The sequence below is a fragment of the Equus przewalskii genome, chromosome 3 (assembly GCF_037783145.1).
Source record: "Equus przewalskii isolate Varuska chromosome 3, EquPr2, whole genome shotgun sequence".
In the NCBI taxonomy this organism is placed as follows: Eukaryota; Metazoa; Chordata; class Mammalia; order Perissodactyla; family Equidae; genus Equus; species Equus przewalskii.
Window position 1 is genome coordinate 66299262 of NC_091833.1, and position 15563 is coordinate 66314824.

The 15563-nt window shown below is 37.3% G+C and overlaps 1 protein-coding gene and 1 pseudogene across 3 annotated transcripts; both read left to right on the forward strand.

The window, feature by feature from the left end:
- The first annotated feature begins 1284 nt into the window (after positions 1 to 1284).
- LOC103557636 (UDP-glucuronosyltransferase 2B19-like) lies at positions 1285 to 12652 on the forward strand. Of its 3 annotated transcripts, none has more exons than XR_011538174.1 (6): positions 1285 to 2071; positions 3683 to 3831; positions 6310 to 6441; positions 8548 to 8635; positions 8775 to 9447; positions 12146 to 12652. XR_011538174.1 is itself a non-coding variant. In XM_008530255.2 (6 exons), the coding sequence occupies exons 1-6, from the start codon at positions 1351 to 1353 to the stop codon at positions 12420 to 12422; spliced, it is 1587 nt and encodes a 528-aa protein (XP_008528477.1). In that variant the 5' UTR covers positions 1285 to 1350; the 3' UTR covers positions 12423 to 12652. The 3 variants fall into 3 exon arrangements, 2 of the variants coding, with proteins under 2 accessions (XP_008528477.1, XP_070468897.1); XM_008530255.2 differs by having other exon boundaries at positions 9228 to 9447; XM_070612796.1 differs by having other exon boundaries at positions 1307 to 1506; positions 9228 to 9447.
- Positions 12653 to 14456: 1804 nt separating this feature from the next.
- On the forward strand, positions 14457 to 15354 carry LOC103557645 (adenylyltransferase and sulfurtransferase MOCS3-like; annotated as a pseudogene).
- Positions 15355 to 15563: the final 209 nt, after the last annotated feature.

Below are 15563 nucleotides of genomic sequence, written 5' to 3' on the forward strand. Positions count from 1 at the left end.
GCAGTGATTTCTTTTATGACACCAAAGCAAAGCAAACAAATTACATATAGAGAAACTGGACTTCATCAAAACTTAAAACTTTTGTTCTATAAAGGACGCCTTCGAGAAAGGGAAAAGACAACCTGCATAATTGAAGACATATTTAGAAATCATATATCTCATAAGGGAATTATATCCAAAATATATTTTGAAAAGCTCTTATAATTGAATAATAAGAAGATGAATAGTCCAATTAAAAATTAACAAGGGTTCTGAACAGATATTTCTCCAGGAAAAATATACAAGTGTTGAACAAGGATATGCAAAGGTGTTTAACAGTAAGATCAGAGAAAAGTAACTCAAACCACAACGAGATACAACTCCACTCCCACTAGTAGACCTATGACTAGACAAAATAACAAATGTTGGCAAGGATATGGAGAAATTCTAACCATTATATGTTGATAAGGGAAATGGAAAATGGTGCATTCACTTTGGAAAATGGTATGCCACATCCTCAAAGGTGAAACATACAGTTACCATATGAACCAGCAATTCTACTTCCAGCTATATAGGCAAGAGAAAGGAAAACATGTCCACTCAAAACTTTCACGAAAATATTAATGACATTATTCATAATAGCCAGAAAATGCAAAAAAATGTTGATCAATTTATGAATGAGTAAACAACATATGGGATATTGATACTATGGAATATTATTTGCCAATGAAAAGGAATGAAGCCCTGACATGTTACAACATGGATGACCCTTTAAAACGTTATGCTAAATGAAAGGAGTCAGTCAGAAAAGACCACATATTACAGGATTCCACTTATGGGAAATGTTCAGAATATGCAAATCTAAAGACAGAAGCTACAATGATGGTCGAATGTGGCTTGGGGGAGGCTGAGAATAGGGAGTTCCATCTAAAGGGTAACGGTTTATTTATAGATGAGGAAAATACTCTCCAATTGATTTTTGTGGTGGTTGCACAATTCTGGTAATATACTATGAACTATTGAATTGTATACTTTAAAGTTCAACAAGACTGCAGACACAATTGCATCTCACTTGCCACTGCTCTTGACAATCTTCCAAATACAGCGACTTACACATACAAGAGCATCACCTCTTAGCAGATAGTAACGCTTTTACTTATAAAACAGATATTAAACACACGTATACAAACAAAGTCATCTAACTTTGCTTTTTCCACTTGCTATCCAAATTCTCTGATTGTCCAGGTCATCTATTTACTTTGAGCTGTAGGAGTTATATTTTAACTTCTTGATTGATTTCTCCTTGAATATAAGCCTGAGCAATGGTACAAGGGATCAGCAATTTGAAAGGAAGCATTGCATTCCACCAACATGTCTCTGGAATGGATTTCACTTCTGCTGTTGCTACAACTGAGTTGTTACTTTAGCCCTGGGAGTGCTGGAAAGGTGCTGGTATGGCCCACAGAATACAGCCATTGGATCAATATGAAGACAATCCTGGATGAACTTGTCCAGAGAGGTCATGAAGTGAGTGTTCTGACATCTTCAGCTTCGATTCTCGTTGATCCCAACAAACCATCTGCTATTAAATTTGAGATTTATCCTGCATCTTATACAAAACATGAATATGAGGGTATTTTCAGAAAAATTATTGACGATTTGATACATCTGCCAAAAGAACCAGTTTGGGAACATTTTTCGCTAATGCAAGGAGTCATTTGGGATTACTCTGATTCTACTCTAAAGCTCTGTAAAGATGTAGTTTTGAACAAAAAACTTGTAAGAAAATTACAAGAATCAAAGTTTGATCTGGTTCTCGCAGATGCCGTTGGACCGTGTGGTGAGCTGCTGGCTGAGCTACTGAAAATACCTTTAATGTACAGTCTCCGCTTCGTTCCAGGCCATAAAATTGAAAAATATAGTGGAGGACTTCCATTCCCTCCATCCTATGTACCTGTTGTTATGTCAGAATTAAGTGATCAAATGACATTCATGGAGAGGGTAAAAAATATGTTATATGTGCTTTATTTTGAGTTTTGGTTCCAAACATTTAATGAGAAGAAGTGGGATCAATTTTACAGTGAAGTATTAGGTAAGTCATGATTTTTGGTGGTAGCTTGAAGTCCTAATTTTCCTAGCACCTTGGAAGGTGAGTTTGTATAAAGTCAGAGGAAATTGTCTTTTATAAGTGAAGTGTTGAAAGACAAGTACAAAATGATCTCCCAAACTAACAAATATTATGGAAATGCTTAAATTATAGGGTCAATTAGAATGCCATAGTCCATTACTAGTACAGAACACTCCAGGAAATCATAAACTAAAAGTTAAAGCACTGAGGAGTTCGTTAAGCAATTACATATCCATTCTTGTTTACTTGTTTGTGAGAGTCTTTATTTCATAGAGGAGTTTTCAGTCCAGAGCAATATTGAGTAGAGATTTCTCATATACACCTTGTTCCCGTAGATGCATTGCCTCCCCTGTTATCAACATCCCCTACAGGAGATGTTGGTACAGTTGATGAAATGATATTGACAGACCATTATCACCTAAAGTCCATATTTTATATTAGGGTTCTATCTTGGTGTTGTACATTCTTTGATTTTGGACAAAATTATAATGTCATGTGTCCACCATTACAATATCATAATGTAGTTTCACGGCCCTAAAAATCCTCTTTGCTCTGCTTAATCATCCTAGATATCAATTTTACTACAAATTTTTTCATCTTTAATAAAAGTCATTAGAAATTTCACTAAATATCGATGAAAGGAGACAAAGATTGAGGAGTAACATATTTCTAGCATGACAGTGTATGGATCCATGAGGAAGTTATTTCCCATTATTTAGTTTAGATTCACTTAAAAAATAAACTATTTTGCCATATTACCTGAAGGAGTCCTTCACAATTGAAAGATATAATGACGCTATCTCAGATACATGAACCTATAATTAGAGTTTCTAATGATTACACATTCCTTCCCCAAGTACTTACTAATCATCTATTTTCAAGGCTCAGAGTTTTGTCAAAAGGTGGACATACAAGTTACTAGTCCATATTTTTTAAAAACTATGTCTCTCCATTAAAGATCAAATGAGCCACAGTTAAGGGTGAGCACATCTATTTCCATACTTTACGAAAACTTTCCAGCTATTTTTTGCAAAGACATTTATTTAGTACACATATATTATCAAGCTCCTGACATGAACCAAATGCAGGAGCAGCTATACTTTCAAAAGCCTCACAGTTTACTTGGAAAACCCAGGATCGAGGAAACAGCTTGCTCAACTGTAGAAACTAGACTTAGTGCTCTAGGCAAATGCGTTCCATGGGTATGGCAGGGTGAGTTGATGGACCAGTTGAAATCACTGTTAACATTTGCATCAATTGCTTCTGCAGCTTTACAGAGTAAGCAAATGCATGTTTAATTCTTTAGTGGCTTAAGTTTAATAACTGTTCATAATTCTGAATGCACTGATGTGATGTTATAGATGACAGTCTCTTACACTTTGTTGTATATATATAAATAAAATATATAAAACATGTATATTGTTTGTATACACACACACATTTGTGTTGTGAAACCACAGATACTTTTCAACATCTTTGGCTACGTCATTCCAAGCTCTTTTCAGAAAATTACCTGGTATATTCACATTACAAAACTCTCATTTCCTTAACTTTTGTTTGCTTTTTTCCCTTCAGGAAGACGCACTACATTAATTGAGTTAATGAGGAAAGCTGAAATGTGGCTTGTTCGAAACTATTGGGACTTTGAATTTCCTCACCCAGTCTTACCACATTTTGAATTTATTGGAGGATATCACTGCAAACCTGCCAAACCCCTGCCTAAGGTAACGTACTCTTGTTTGTGTGGTTGGTTTACTTTGCTTTTGCAATAGAAACGATTCTCTGATCTTAATTTAGAATGTTTGATTACAGTGAGAGTGATATGGGAAGCTGGGTAAAGTGACCTACTAATTAGAAACTCATATATTTCAATACCATTACAAGACTCTGCATTTCATTATCATCTCAGAATAAAGTATTATACCTGGAAGAGTTTAGGAATAGGGTCTGTTAAATTAAGACCCCATTATTCAACATATAAGACAGCATCAGTCACACATTCAAAGATATTCTTGTTTTTGTTTTTTGCTGGCTAAGATTTGCCCTGAACCAACATCTATGGCCAACCTTCCTCTGTTTGTATGTGGGCCGCTATGACAGCATGGTCACTGACAGACAAATGGTGTGGGTCCCTGCCCGGGAACCAGGCCTGGGCCACCAAAGTGGAGCATACCAAACTTAACCACTAGGCCACCAACGCTGGCCCTCAAAGAATATTCTTAAAGTGACTAGCATAGTCCAGAGCTATGTGCTGGATATGCAGAGAAGCAGACACAATTTTCCCACATACACACCTCACATTCTACTTGGAAACATAGAATATAAGCATGTAATAAAAACTGTGTGGAAATTATTATACTACGGAAAGACCACAATGCTAAAAAATATCCAATAGGGATCATAGAACAATAATGATTATGATCAGAAAGTATGCTCTTTATACTGGAAGGGTTGTGTCACTAATTTCCAGAGACAAGCGGACAAATAATGAATTTAAAACAGAATGACCACAAACAGGATGACTGCAGTTTTGACAAGATATCCAGAAACTTTTGGCTCTTCTACATTTGTTTCTTTGGTATAGTGAGCCATTAGGAATTATTCCAGTTCTGAAAGTAACATATTGATTTTAAATAGGCAAGAATGTGGGAAGACAAGTCAGAATAATTTTGAAACCATTCCAGGCAAGAGGGTGACCAGCTCTGTGCTGCAGAAAGCCTGCTGTATCTCTCCCACTGTGGGCCAGCTGCTCCCTGGGGGACTCAAGGAGGTGATGAGGGCCAATCACTGTCAGTTACACATAGCATATTCGACTAGGGCATCCTTTTTACAATATGATTTCAGGGCAAAAGCTGTCATACATAAACAGACCAGAAATATGGTCACTCAAATAAGTAATATACATGTATATTTCTGGATTATAAATAGGAATCTTAGGGCTATTTCATGGAAACTCCAAACAGTAATATCAGACACATTTGTCTGATGAGTCTGAGATTACTCATCAGCAATTGTCCAGCCTTTAATGAGTGATTTAGGGGGAGCTTGAGAAATACTGACAAAGGTTAAGGTGAAGTATAAATTATTACAGAGCTGAGAGGAAAAGATGTAAAGTCATCACACTCATACAAAATTTTCATAGTGCTCATAGTCAGAGAAAGAAAATACTAACAACTAAACTAAAATAATTCTAGAGAAAATCTGCCTAGAACAAAACAAGTAACTTAGTAGAACTATAATGATAAAGAATCAAGAGTTAAGATTCTGTTCTGTAACCTGCTTACAAGAATATCTAACAGTAATTAATAACAGTATAAATGAAGAGTCTAGGTATTATATTATCTAAGACCATTTCCTCTGCACTACTGTGTACTGGCTGTATTTCACTTCTTGCTTATACACACAAACATATTTGCACAAATATACACAATAAAGGAAATTAATCTCATATCAATGGTACCATTCCAAAGGAACTGAGGGATTAGATCTATTATTAACAAACACTGAGGAAAACAGAATGGAGGTTCCCAGAAAAATTAAGCGTGGTATTACCGTAAGGTACAGCAATTCCACTTCTGGGCATTTATCAAATGCAATTGACATTAGGATCCCACTGAGATATATGCACAGCCATCTGCATAGCAGCACTATTCACAAGAGCCAAAATGTGGAAGCACCCCAAGTATCCATCAACAGATGAATTAATGAACAAAATGTGGAATTTACACACAGTGGAATACAACTCAGCCTTAAAATTGAAGCAGATTCTAACACGGGCTACAACATGGCTGAATCTCAAGGACATTACTCTAAGTGAAATGTGGCACTCACGAAAGGACGAATACCACATAATTCACTTATATAATTTATCTAGACTAGTCAAATTCATAGAAGCAGAAAGAATGACAGTTGCCAGGGAATTATTGTAAAATGGGTATAGTTTCAATTTGCAAGGTGAAGAGTTCTGGAGGTTGGTTACATAGTAATGAGAATGTACATACTACTGAAATGTACACTTAAGAAAGGTTAAGATGGCAAATTTGATATTATGTATATTTTACCACAATTAAAAATAAATAGGCACTACTATAGCAATTCCTGACAATAGGTGATTTTCTCTCCTTAGTTGTTTGTAGCAATCCTTTCAATAATGTCTACTGTGGTGATGCTCTTTTATGATGGAGCAAATTATTTCTTCACAGGAAATAGAAGAGTTTGCCCAGAGCTCTGGAGAAAATGGTATTGTGGTATTTAGTCTGGGGTCAATGGTCAGCAGCATGACAGAAGAAAGAGCCAATGTGATTGCATCAGCCCTTGCCCAGATTCCACAAAAGGTAAGATACAGTAGTTTATAGTGGACAACTATTTAATGCATCTGTTAAATTTTGAAAAGGATCTGGTTACAGAAATTTCCTACATGAAAGGTAAACTACACTGTATTATGATAGATCCAATTTATCTCAAAAATGAGTTTCAAAGCGAAAGTATATTTGGCAGGTGCCAACAGTGCATAGGGTGTTTTTGATTGACAATTTTGGCATTAACATTGAGATCAGATACAAATATATCTAACAGATGCAGCGTGAAGTTTGGGTATTATACTGATACTGCAAGCAGGTAAAGATATCATCAAATTCCACCCTGTCATTTGCTCCTTTCCCTTGCAGGATTCCCGAGGGCACTATACATGCTACAGATGTTCCCAGAAAACAGTTAGGGGCTGGCCCCATCTTGTAGTGGTTAACTTCAGCACAATCCACTTCAGCATCCCAGGTCCACAGGTTCAGATCCCGGGCACAGACATACACTGCTCGTCAGCCATGCTGTGGCGGCAATCCACATGCAAAATGAAGGAAGATTGACACAGATGTCAGCTCAGGACAAATCTTCCTCAACAAAAAAAACAAAAAGGAAAGAAAGAAAGGAGGTAAATTTTAACACTAACATTAATCAAGAAATGATAACAGTCTGAAAGGCATCCTGAAGTTTAGGCTTGCCAGGTAATCCAGGCTTCTTTTACTTCCCCTCAGCTTCAGAATAGGCCTGTTCAACGTGCTTTTCAGGGAGCTATACAGAGAAAGGATGGTGAAGGCTCACCTACCTGCATTCAGGTACCTATTCAGCCATGATGATCTAGAGAGAAAAACAACAGGAAAAAAAGGAAAGAGGAAAAACTGCCCTTGTGGACTGAGCCCTGCTAAAGTTTGTAGCAAGAAAACATAAAAGAAAGGGTGGAGGTGCGTCAGCCCCTAAGGTGACCCTGTCTTTTATAAAATGTGGACTTGCGAGGACTCTGTTTCTAATCCATCTGAATAATAATTCCTCTCGAATGAAGAAGCAGAAGGGAACACAGGAGAAGGGAATATAGGCGAAGGAGAAAGGAGTCAATTAGAAGCCAGGCTAGCGTGGGAAACTTTCAGATGCCCCTTCTCCATAACATATGGTAGTTAATTATTTCTAATACATAGAACATACCTGGAGTCTCTGTGTATTTGGGAACCACTTTTTAGTTTCCTAACTGATGGTTTTATGCTTATCATCTATGCTAATTTGCTGAGAACCGAAGTTGCTCTAAGGTTCACATAGCACATAGGTGTTAACCACTGGTAATTTAGAATCTAGCTTATGAGGATTGCATGGGAATTGCAAAATCTGTAACTAATTTTCGTACTGGACTTGAAAATGGCTTGGCTATAGAAAACCATGTTAATCAATGCTGTCAATGCATTGTATCACATCATTAAATTTTCAAACCCAGCAATAATAATAATACTCTGGATTCACATAAAAAAACTACTTGAAATTTTTCTTGGGAGTAACAGGATTAATCGCAATTTAAAAGAAGCTAAACATACTTACCAAGCAGAAATTACTAATTATTAATAATAAATTGTTACTAATCAGAATTATTTTGTTCTCATAAATAGCTGTTTGCATACATTTCCATTTTTGTAAATCAAAAGATGTAAAATTCTAATGAAATAGCTTTTGGAACAAGTGGACATAAGTAAGTCACTTCTCCCAACACTCAAAAAGAAATAAGCAGGCTAATGTTAAATTTGGAAGCTGAGAACTAGTATAATACATAGTTAAATTAGCAGATGATTAGTAATTTGCAAATTTTTCCAGTGTAATTATAATGAATGCCTAAAACATTTTTATGTGCTTGAATTGGTCATTGAAAATCTCATTTGTCTAACCCAGGTATGTAACATCATGATTGCATTCATACTTGATTGAATATAAAATAACTACATGAAATATGAGTGTTCCCCTTACATCAGTGTTAGTAGTTCTCATTACTTAGCTTCTCTTGTCCTCATTTCCTCATCTGTCAAAATGAACAGGTTTAACTAGAGGTCTCTTAATCTATTCAATTCTAACACGCTACATCTTAGAAGTTTGACTCATGGAATAAGGCATTTTCTTTACTCCAACAGGTTATATGGAGATTTGATGGCAAGAAACCAGATACCTTAGGGCCAAATACTCGGCTCTATAAGTGGATCCCCCAGAATGACCTTCTCGGTAAGACTCTGGAAAACAAACACTGAAATGAGAGTAACTCCAACCAGATGATAAGAGTTCAGCAGGAAACAACTTTATTGAACATTTATCATTGGAAACCTCAAAAATAAAAATTAATTTTCTTGTATTTATTTTCCAGTCTTAGGGAGAAAGGATAAGCATACCTTTCCTTCCACCGATTCCTGCACCACCACCATCAACTTCCTGCTGCCTTGACACGCTGCTTATCAGACTCAGTGACTTCACTATTTCATTAAGAGAATATATTCTGACATATCTCCGTCTCTTTTTTATTTCCCATCCATTCTTATTTTATCCAACATGTTCTCTTTCAATTTTGTCCACTTGGCATCTTGTATTCATTTTTAAAGTCTCAAGTAATACACCAATCTTCTATGTAGCCTTTACTAACCTCTCCAGCAGATTTAGGTGCTTTGTCCTCTGAGCTCTGAAAGACATTTTAATGTAGTTACATGTGTATAATAATCAGTTATCTAGAAAACAAGGCCTCTTTCAGTGTCTTATATTGCCCTACTCTCATTTTATCCTAAGACTTATACTTATTACTGTGCTGAAATTCACCCAATCCTAGGTCATCCAAAAACCAAAGCCTTTGTAACTCATGGTGGAGCCAACGGCATCTATGAGGCGATCTACCACGGGATTCCTATGGTGGGCATTCCTTTGTTTGCGGATCAACCTGATAATGTTGCTCACATGAAGACCAAGGGAGCAGCTGTTAGACTGGACTTCACTATAATGTCAAGTACAGATTTGCTCAATGCACTGAAGACAGTCATGCATGACCCATCGTAAGTATCATAATTTTTTTAATAGATTGTATTAACAGATAGGTTCTTCTGCCAATGACGAGTATGAATTTCACCCCATTTTCAAGAGGCTAATTATGAAATTATTAATATGATTTAACCATTCTTAAATCTCCTTTTATTTTCATGCAAACATTTATTTCAAACCTGTATTTTAACTCTATAGATTTAATAAGTAACCAACTGGGGCAACAATTTTCTCTTCAAATAATATAAAGTTACATAGGTAATTGTAAGAAGGACACATTTTTTAGAACACGATAGAACTTGAGAAGGAAAGAATGATGAACTAGTAGAAATATAAATTCTTTCAATTCAGTAGGTAACATCTCTGATATTGTAAATCTCTTTATATCAAAAATTGCTTTTTATTATTATTGTTTTAGCAGATTTTATAATGTGATATAATTTACATACTATAGAATTATAAAATTCAAATATATGTAGTATGTTTATAGAGCTATGAAACCATCACAATAATATAAATTTAGGATATTTTCATCACCACAAAAGAAATGTGACATGCCTTAGAAGTCACGACCTATTCCCCCCTGCCCAAGTAACCATTAATCAGCTTTCTGTCTCTACAGATTAGCCCTTCTAGACATTTCATACACACGGAATCATGCAATATATAGTCTTTTGCAACCGGCTTCTTTCACATAGGATAATATTTTTGACTTTCTGCCTTGTCGTAGCTTTGTATTGCTGAGTAATATTCTATGATAAGGACACAGCACATTTTACTTACCCATTTAACATTTCATGGATATTTTGGTTGTTCCACGTTTGGCTATTACGAATATTGCTATATATGCTTTTGTGTGAATATAGGTAAAGATGTCAGTACTTACAGTAAATCCAAGCACACTAAATCATTTAAAAACAAAATTGTCAGAATGGATTTTCAAAACTAACTATACATACTATTTACAAGAGATGCCTAAATAGAACAGTATAGGAAAATTGTAAGTACAAAGGTAGGAAATAGGAAAAGATCTATTTCAACAGTAACTTAGAAACATGTATAACTGTAATAAAATCAGACACAGTAGACCAGAAATACTACTAAAATAAAAAACACTTCATTTTGATAAATAGGTTAATTCTGCAAAAGAATACAAATTATTCATTTGTAGCACCTACTAATGAATCCTCCAAATAAATAAAGCAAAAGTAGACAAAAATAAAAATAAAACACACAAATCTGTAGTCATAATAGGATGTTTAAAGAATTTTTTCTATGATATAGAAAAAGATGACAAAATACATAAGTACCTAAAAGGTTTGAGGAACACAATTTTAAAATGTAAACTATTTGATATATCTATTATATTATACATATATAAGAATGATGAAAACACGTTTTTCAACAGCATATAGAATAATCAATGGAATTGACCACACATGCTGAGGCAAAACTAAGACTTCGAAAATTTTCAAATTTTAAAGAGCATATTATCTGGCCAGATAAGAATTAAGTTAGAAATCATCAAAGAAAAAGAACTAAAAAGATTCTAAATTTTGAAAATTAAGCAATACATTTTTAAATAATTCAGAATCAATAAAGAAATTATAATCATACGTGCACCATCTTCTCTGCAATTCCCTTCTAGCAATTAGGCACAAAAGTATAGATATGTAAACCAAAACATATTTAAAACAATATTTACATCAGCATTAGTAGAAGTGGCCAAAATTTTATTAACAATCCACATGTCCATGGATCATTATGAAGAGATAACTTGTAGTAGTGTCAGACACTGGATACTATACAGCAATGGAATTCACCAGCAACTGCTACAGAAATGACAAAAATGAATGAATATTACTATCTTATTCCAATAAATGAAGCAGAAAAATTAACCTATGTGGTTAAAATAATAATAGCAGTTAATTTGTAGAAGAGATTAGTGACTAAAAAGTCCAAGAGAATGGGGGGCTTCCAGTAGCTTCTGGTATGCGATGCAAATATGTAGGTGGTAGGTTCATTTAATGTTCAATTCAGGATGATAGTCTAGCTGATTACGAAATTTTGAGCTCTTCACTTAGGATATGTGCATTTTTCTTCTATATTTTTTACTTAAATTAAAGGTATATTTTACAAAATGTATTTAGAAATCTAGAAATCAAATAGAAGAAAAAAGAAAAATATAGAAGAAGTGCCTAGGGCTGCTATTAGGGTGGCCAGGAAGAGCCTGTCTGAGATGTGACACAGAAGCTCTTGCCTCCATCAGAAGCAGGAAGCAAGCCTTGGGGTGTTGCAGGGAAGAGTGCTCAAGGAGAGGGGCAGAGGGCACACAAAGTGCAAAGGTGCTGAGGTGGGAACACAGCTCAGTGACACAATTCCTCTTTAGAAACTTCAAGAGCATCATCCTAAAATTGCATTCATCATCTGACTTATAGTCCTTAGAATGGCTCCTATCATTTCCTCTGCAAGAAAGGATTTAACTTTCCCACCTGATCTTCATCTTCACTTTTTAAAATGTTAGTCATCAGAGAATTTCAACTTGAAAACTGAACTGTCTATGAAGACCCAAGTAAACACATACATCTTCTGCAATTCTATGGCACTTATTTTGAAACATATATATGGCACTTCAAAAACCTTTCATGTGAATGATGTGCTTAAGCAAATTAACTTCCTTTCAATGCTGCTATCTTTGTGTTTCTCCTTTAGCTATAAAGAGAATGCTATGAAATTATCAAGAATTCAACATGACCAACCAATGAAGCCTCTAGATCGAGCAGTCTTCTGGATCGAGTTTGTCATGCGCCACAAAGGAGCCAAACACCTGCGGCCAGCCTCCCACGACCTCAACTGGTTCCAGTACCACTCTTTGGATGTGATTGGGTTCCTGCTGGCCTGTGTGGCAACTGCTGTATTTGTCATCTCAAAATGTCTGGTGTGTTGCTGGGAGTTTTCAAAAACAGAAAAGAAGGAAAAAAGGGAGTAGTTGTATTGGAGGCCTGAAGCTGGGATGCCTCACAGATGGGACTCCCCCAGTTAATTCCAGCAAGAAGTTGTGATGTAAAGATCCCTTCCTCTTAAGACAAAACAACCTCATAATTTAACTTCTCAGATGAAAATTTGTTTTCAAGTGATGTACTGTCTGTTTAAGAGTTAGAAATACAGCATGCCAAAGAGAAGAGGCAAAAATTAAATAAAAATAAAACTATATGGGTATATTGACATTAATTATTCTAATGCAAAAGTTATACCAAAAGAAAATTATTGAACTTAATTGTGTTTCAAACATTACACATGGACACAAGCATCAAGCAGTGTATTTGCAGGGCCGGCCAGGTGGCGCAGCAGTTAAGTGCACACGTTCCATTTTGGCGACCTGGGATCCGCCAGCCCGGATCCCGGGTGGGGACATGGCACTACCCATCAAGCCATGCTGTGGCAGGCGTCCCACATATAAAGTAGAGGAAGATGGGCATGGATGTTAGCTCAGGGCCAGTCTTCCTCAGAAAAAAGAGGAGGATTGGCAGATGTTAGCTGAGGGCTGAGTTTCCTCAAAAACATAAAAGCAAGCAGAGTATTCACAATATCAATATTATTGTGCAAATACTCAGGCTATTTTCACTGGTGCAGATTTTGTTAATTTTATCTTTGGCTAAAGAAACTACTCAATAGTTAGAATTGCGTAAAATGATTCACCCTTCTATTTTCTTTAAGAGACGAATAATGCTGCTTGGCATTTACTGTGCATCCAGCCTCAGCATCACTCCTTGCCTAAAGACATGACAAGATGTTTGCCTTCATCCAGTTTAACACCCTGCCCAGTGGAATATATGTTGTTTTAGAAATATAACAACTGCTACCTGCTTCCTATTATACAACTGAGCTATTAGAAAGACTTTGGTTTCACTAGCTTATTTTCTTTACCTCATAGCCCTTTTAAAAGATTCACCTGGTTACCTTCACATTTGTTTTAGCCTTTGATAGAGGATATAAGGTCCCAATTGAAGGTTTGATAATACAGAACCTGTACTCTAAACGAATTCTGGAATTTTCATTCTCTCCAAATGTGTGTGTACATATATCTATAGATATATTTATACATATATGTCCACTCTTAAAAACAAGGCACAACGTCGCTCAGTTACTCACAAATATGGTGAACAATTCAATGGTTTGTTGAAGGCAGTTTGAAACAATGATTCTTATTCTATACAACCACACTAGATCACTATGTCTCATTCCTTCTCTCTTTCCTCAGAAGCCTATTGTTTCGACCCTCTCATTAACCTAATATGGAAACATTAAATCCTTTGGCATGACAAAAAAAGAATACAATCACCAATTTCTTTTAGGCCTAGCCACACTATGACTGATCAGAATCAACAACAAGGCAAAGAATACAAAAATTATGCGAAGTTTTGAGAATATGTAAATCAAACCACAAGGATGCTCAAGGCCTTCCTGAAATATACACATCAGGGAATCACTTTAGGAACCAAGCGGACCATGAGACAGATACATACCTATCTTTACGGGTCAGGAAGTCCATCATCAAGGTCTCACAACAAACATTCTCCAGCATCAGGCGTGAATTTATTTTAAAAACACACTAAAACTCTGAAGCTAGGAGATCTACAGGTAGAGTTCACCACAGGTGTTTCCATAGGACTCATCGAGATAATTGACACATTTTTATAGAAATTAAATAGTGCCATGGTAGATAAAATTATTAAATCATGCATATAGGATTAATTAATTTTCCTCAAATTTGCCCTGTATCACATGTAACAGGTAAAGGGTAGTAAACATTGTACAGGGAGAAATATCAAAATCACAAACAGAAAGACAGTCCAATATGAAAATAGGTGGAGCATGTGAACAGGCAACTCACAGGAGTAAAACTGTCACTAACATAGAAAAGATAGCAAAAGGCACTGATTTTAGGAGACTGTAAATTCAGTCCCTAAATCATTTCCCCGCAAAAGATCAAACATAAGAATCTGAGAAGACAGAGGCCACCATGGCTCCCAGGGAGGAAGTCACGGCTTTGCAGGCTGAAACTGTGCAGCAAGAGGAGGAGCTGAGCTCCCTGAAGCATAGACTGAGGGCGGCTCTTCTGGTGGAGCAGGAGCCACAACAGCTGGTTGTGGTGTCACCCTGCCCCGGAAGGCCACTCTGCCCGGAGACAAGATTATACCCAGAGTCAGCAGAAAATCCTGCCTGCGCTTGCCGTGCCCGGACAGCTGTGCCTGTGGACAGCGTCCGTACTGTGGGCTGTGGTGGGCATGGTGGCAGCTGGTGTAGCCGCCCTGGCCTTGTGGACCACGAGCTAGTAGAAATGAGCAACCTGGCCTGCCAAGTGCTGCATGCGGAGGCACTGACATGCCAGCCCAAGGTGTTTTTGGCCACAGCCTGGCTGCGCTGCCTTGATTCGTCCCTGGGTTGCCTGCGCTACTCTCAGGCACTTACATCACCCTGGGCTCTGGACCTGGTCCACCGCTGTCACTTGGTAGCTAACCACTGAGACAGCGTGCCCACTCGCTACCTGGCTAAGGATGCCTCTGTGCTGGCCAGCCGGCCCCTCGTGTTGACCAGCGCCCTGCGCTTCCAGGGCCAAAACACAGTCTACCACTTCGACGGCGACCCTGGCCTACGCAGCGTTCTCTCTAACCACTCCCAGCGGAGATGGAGATCAATCGCGCAGATGGAGGGGTGCTCGGTGTAGTAACTGGAATCCTGCGCTGCCTGCAGAGGCTGGAAGTGTTGAAGATCGCTACAGGTCTGGACCTGTGTTACAGTGGCAGCCTGCTGCCCTTTGATGCCTTCGGAGGACTTTCTGCTGTATTAGGCTGAGAAGCTGCAAGCCTCACTGTCCGGCTTGCAGAGAGCAGAACCGCTGTCACTACCTGCAGGACTAGTGGCTCCTGGCCACCAATATGTGCTGCCCAGTGCATTTTCTGAGCCCAGAAGAGGAGTGAGGTTTTCTCACTTATATTAAGCGAGCTCTAGATTCTGGATCACCCAACCTGTTCCTGGTCATAAGGCCTAAAGGAATGTGCACATCAGGCGTCATATGGACATGGACATCTGTCATCTCCCTCATGCCTACACATCCCTTTGAAATATT

Bases quoted from the DNA above. Each gene is read 5' to 3' on its own strand.
- LOC103557636 (XM_008530255.2), top strand. From the start codon at position 1,351: ATGTCTCTGGAATGGATTTCACTTCTGCTGTTGCTACAACTGAGTTGT. The intron at 2,072-3,682 runs GTAAGTCATGAT...TTTTCCCTTCAG, and splicing joins ATTTTACAGTGAAGTATTAG to GAAGACGCACTACATTAATT. The intron at 6,442-8,547 runs GTAAGATACAGT...TTACTCCAACAG, and splicing joins TTGCCCAGATTCCACAAAAG to GTTATATGGAGATTTGATGG.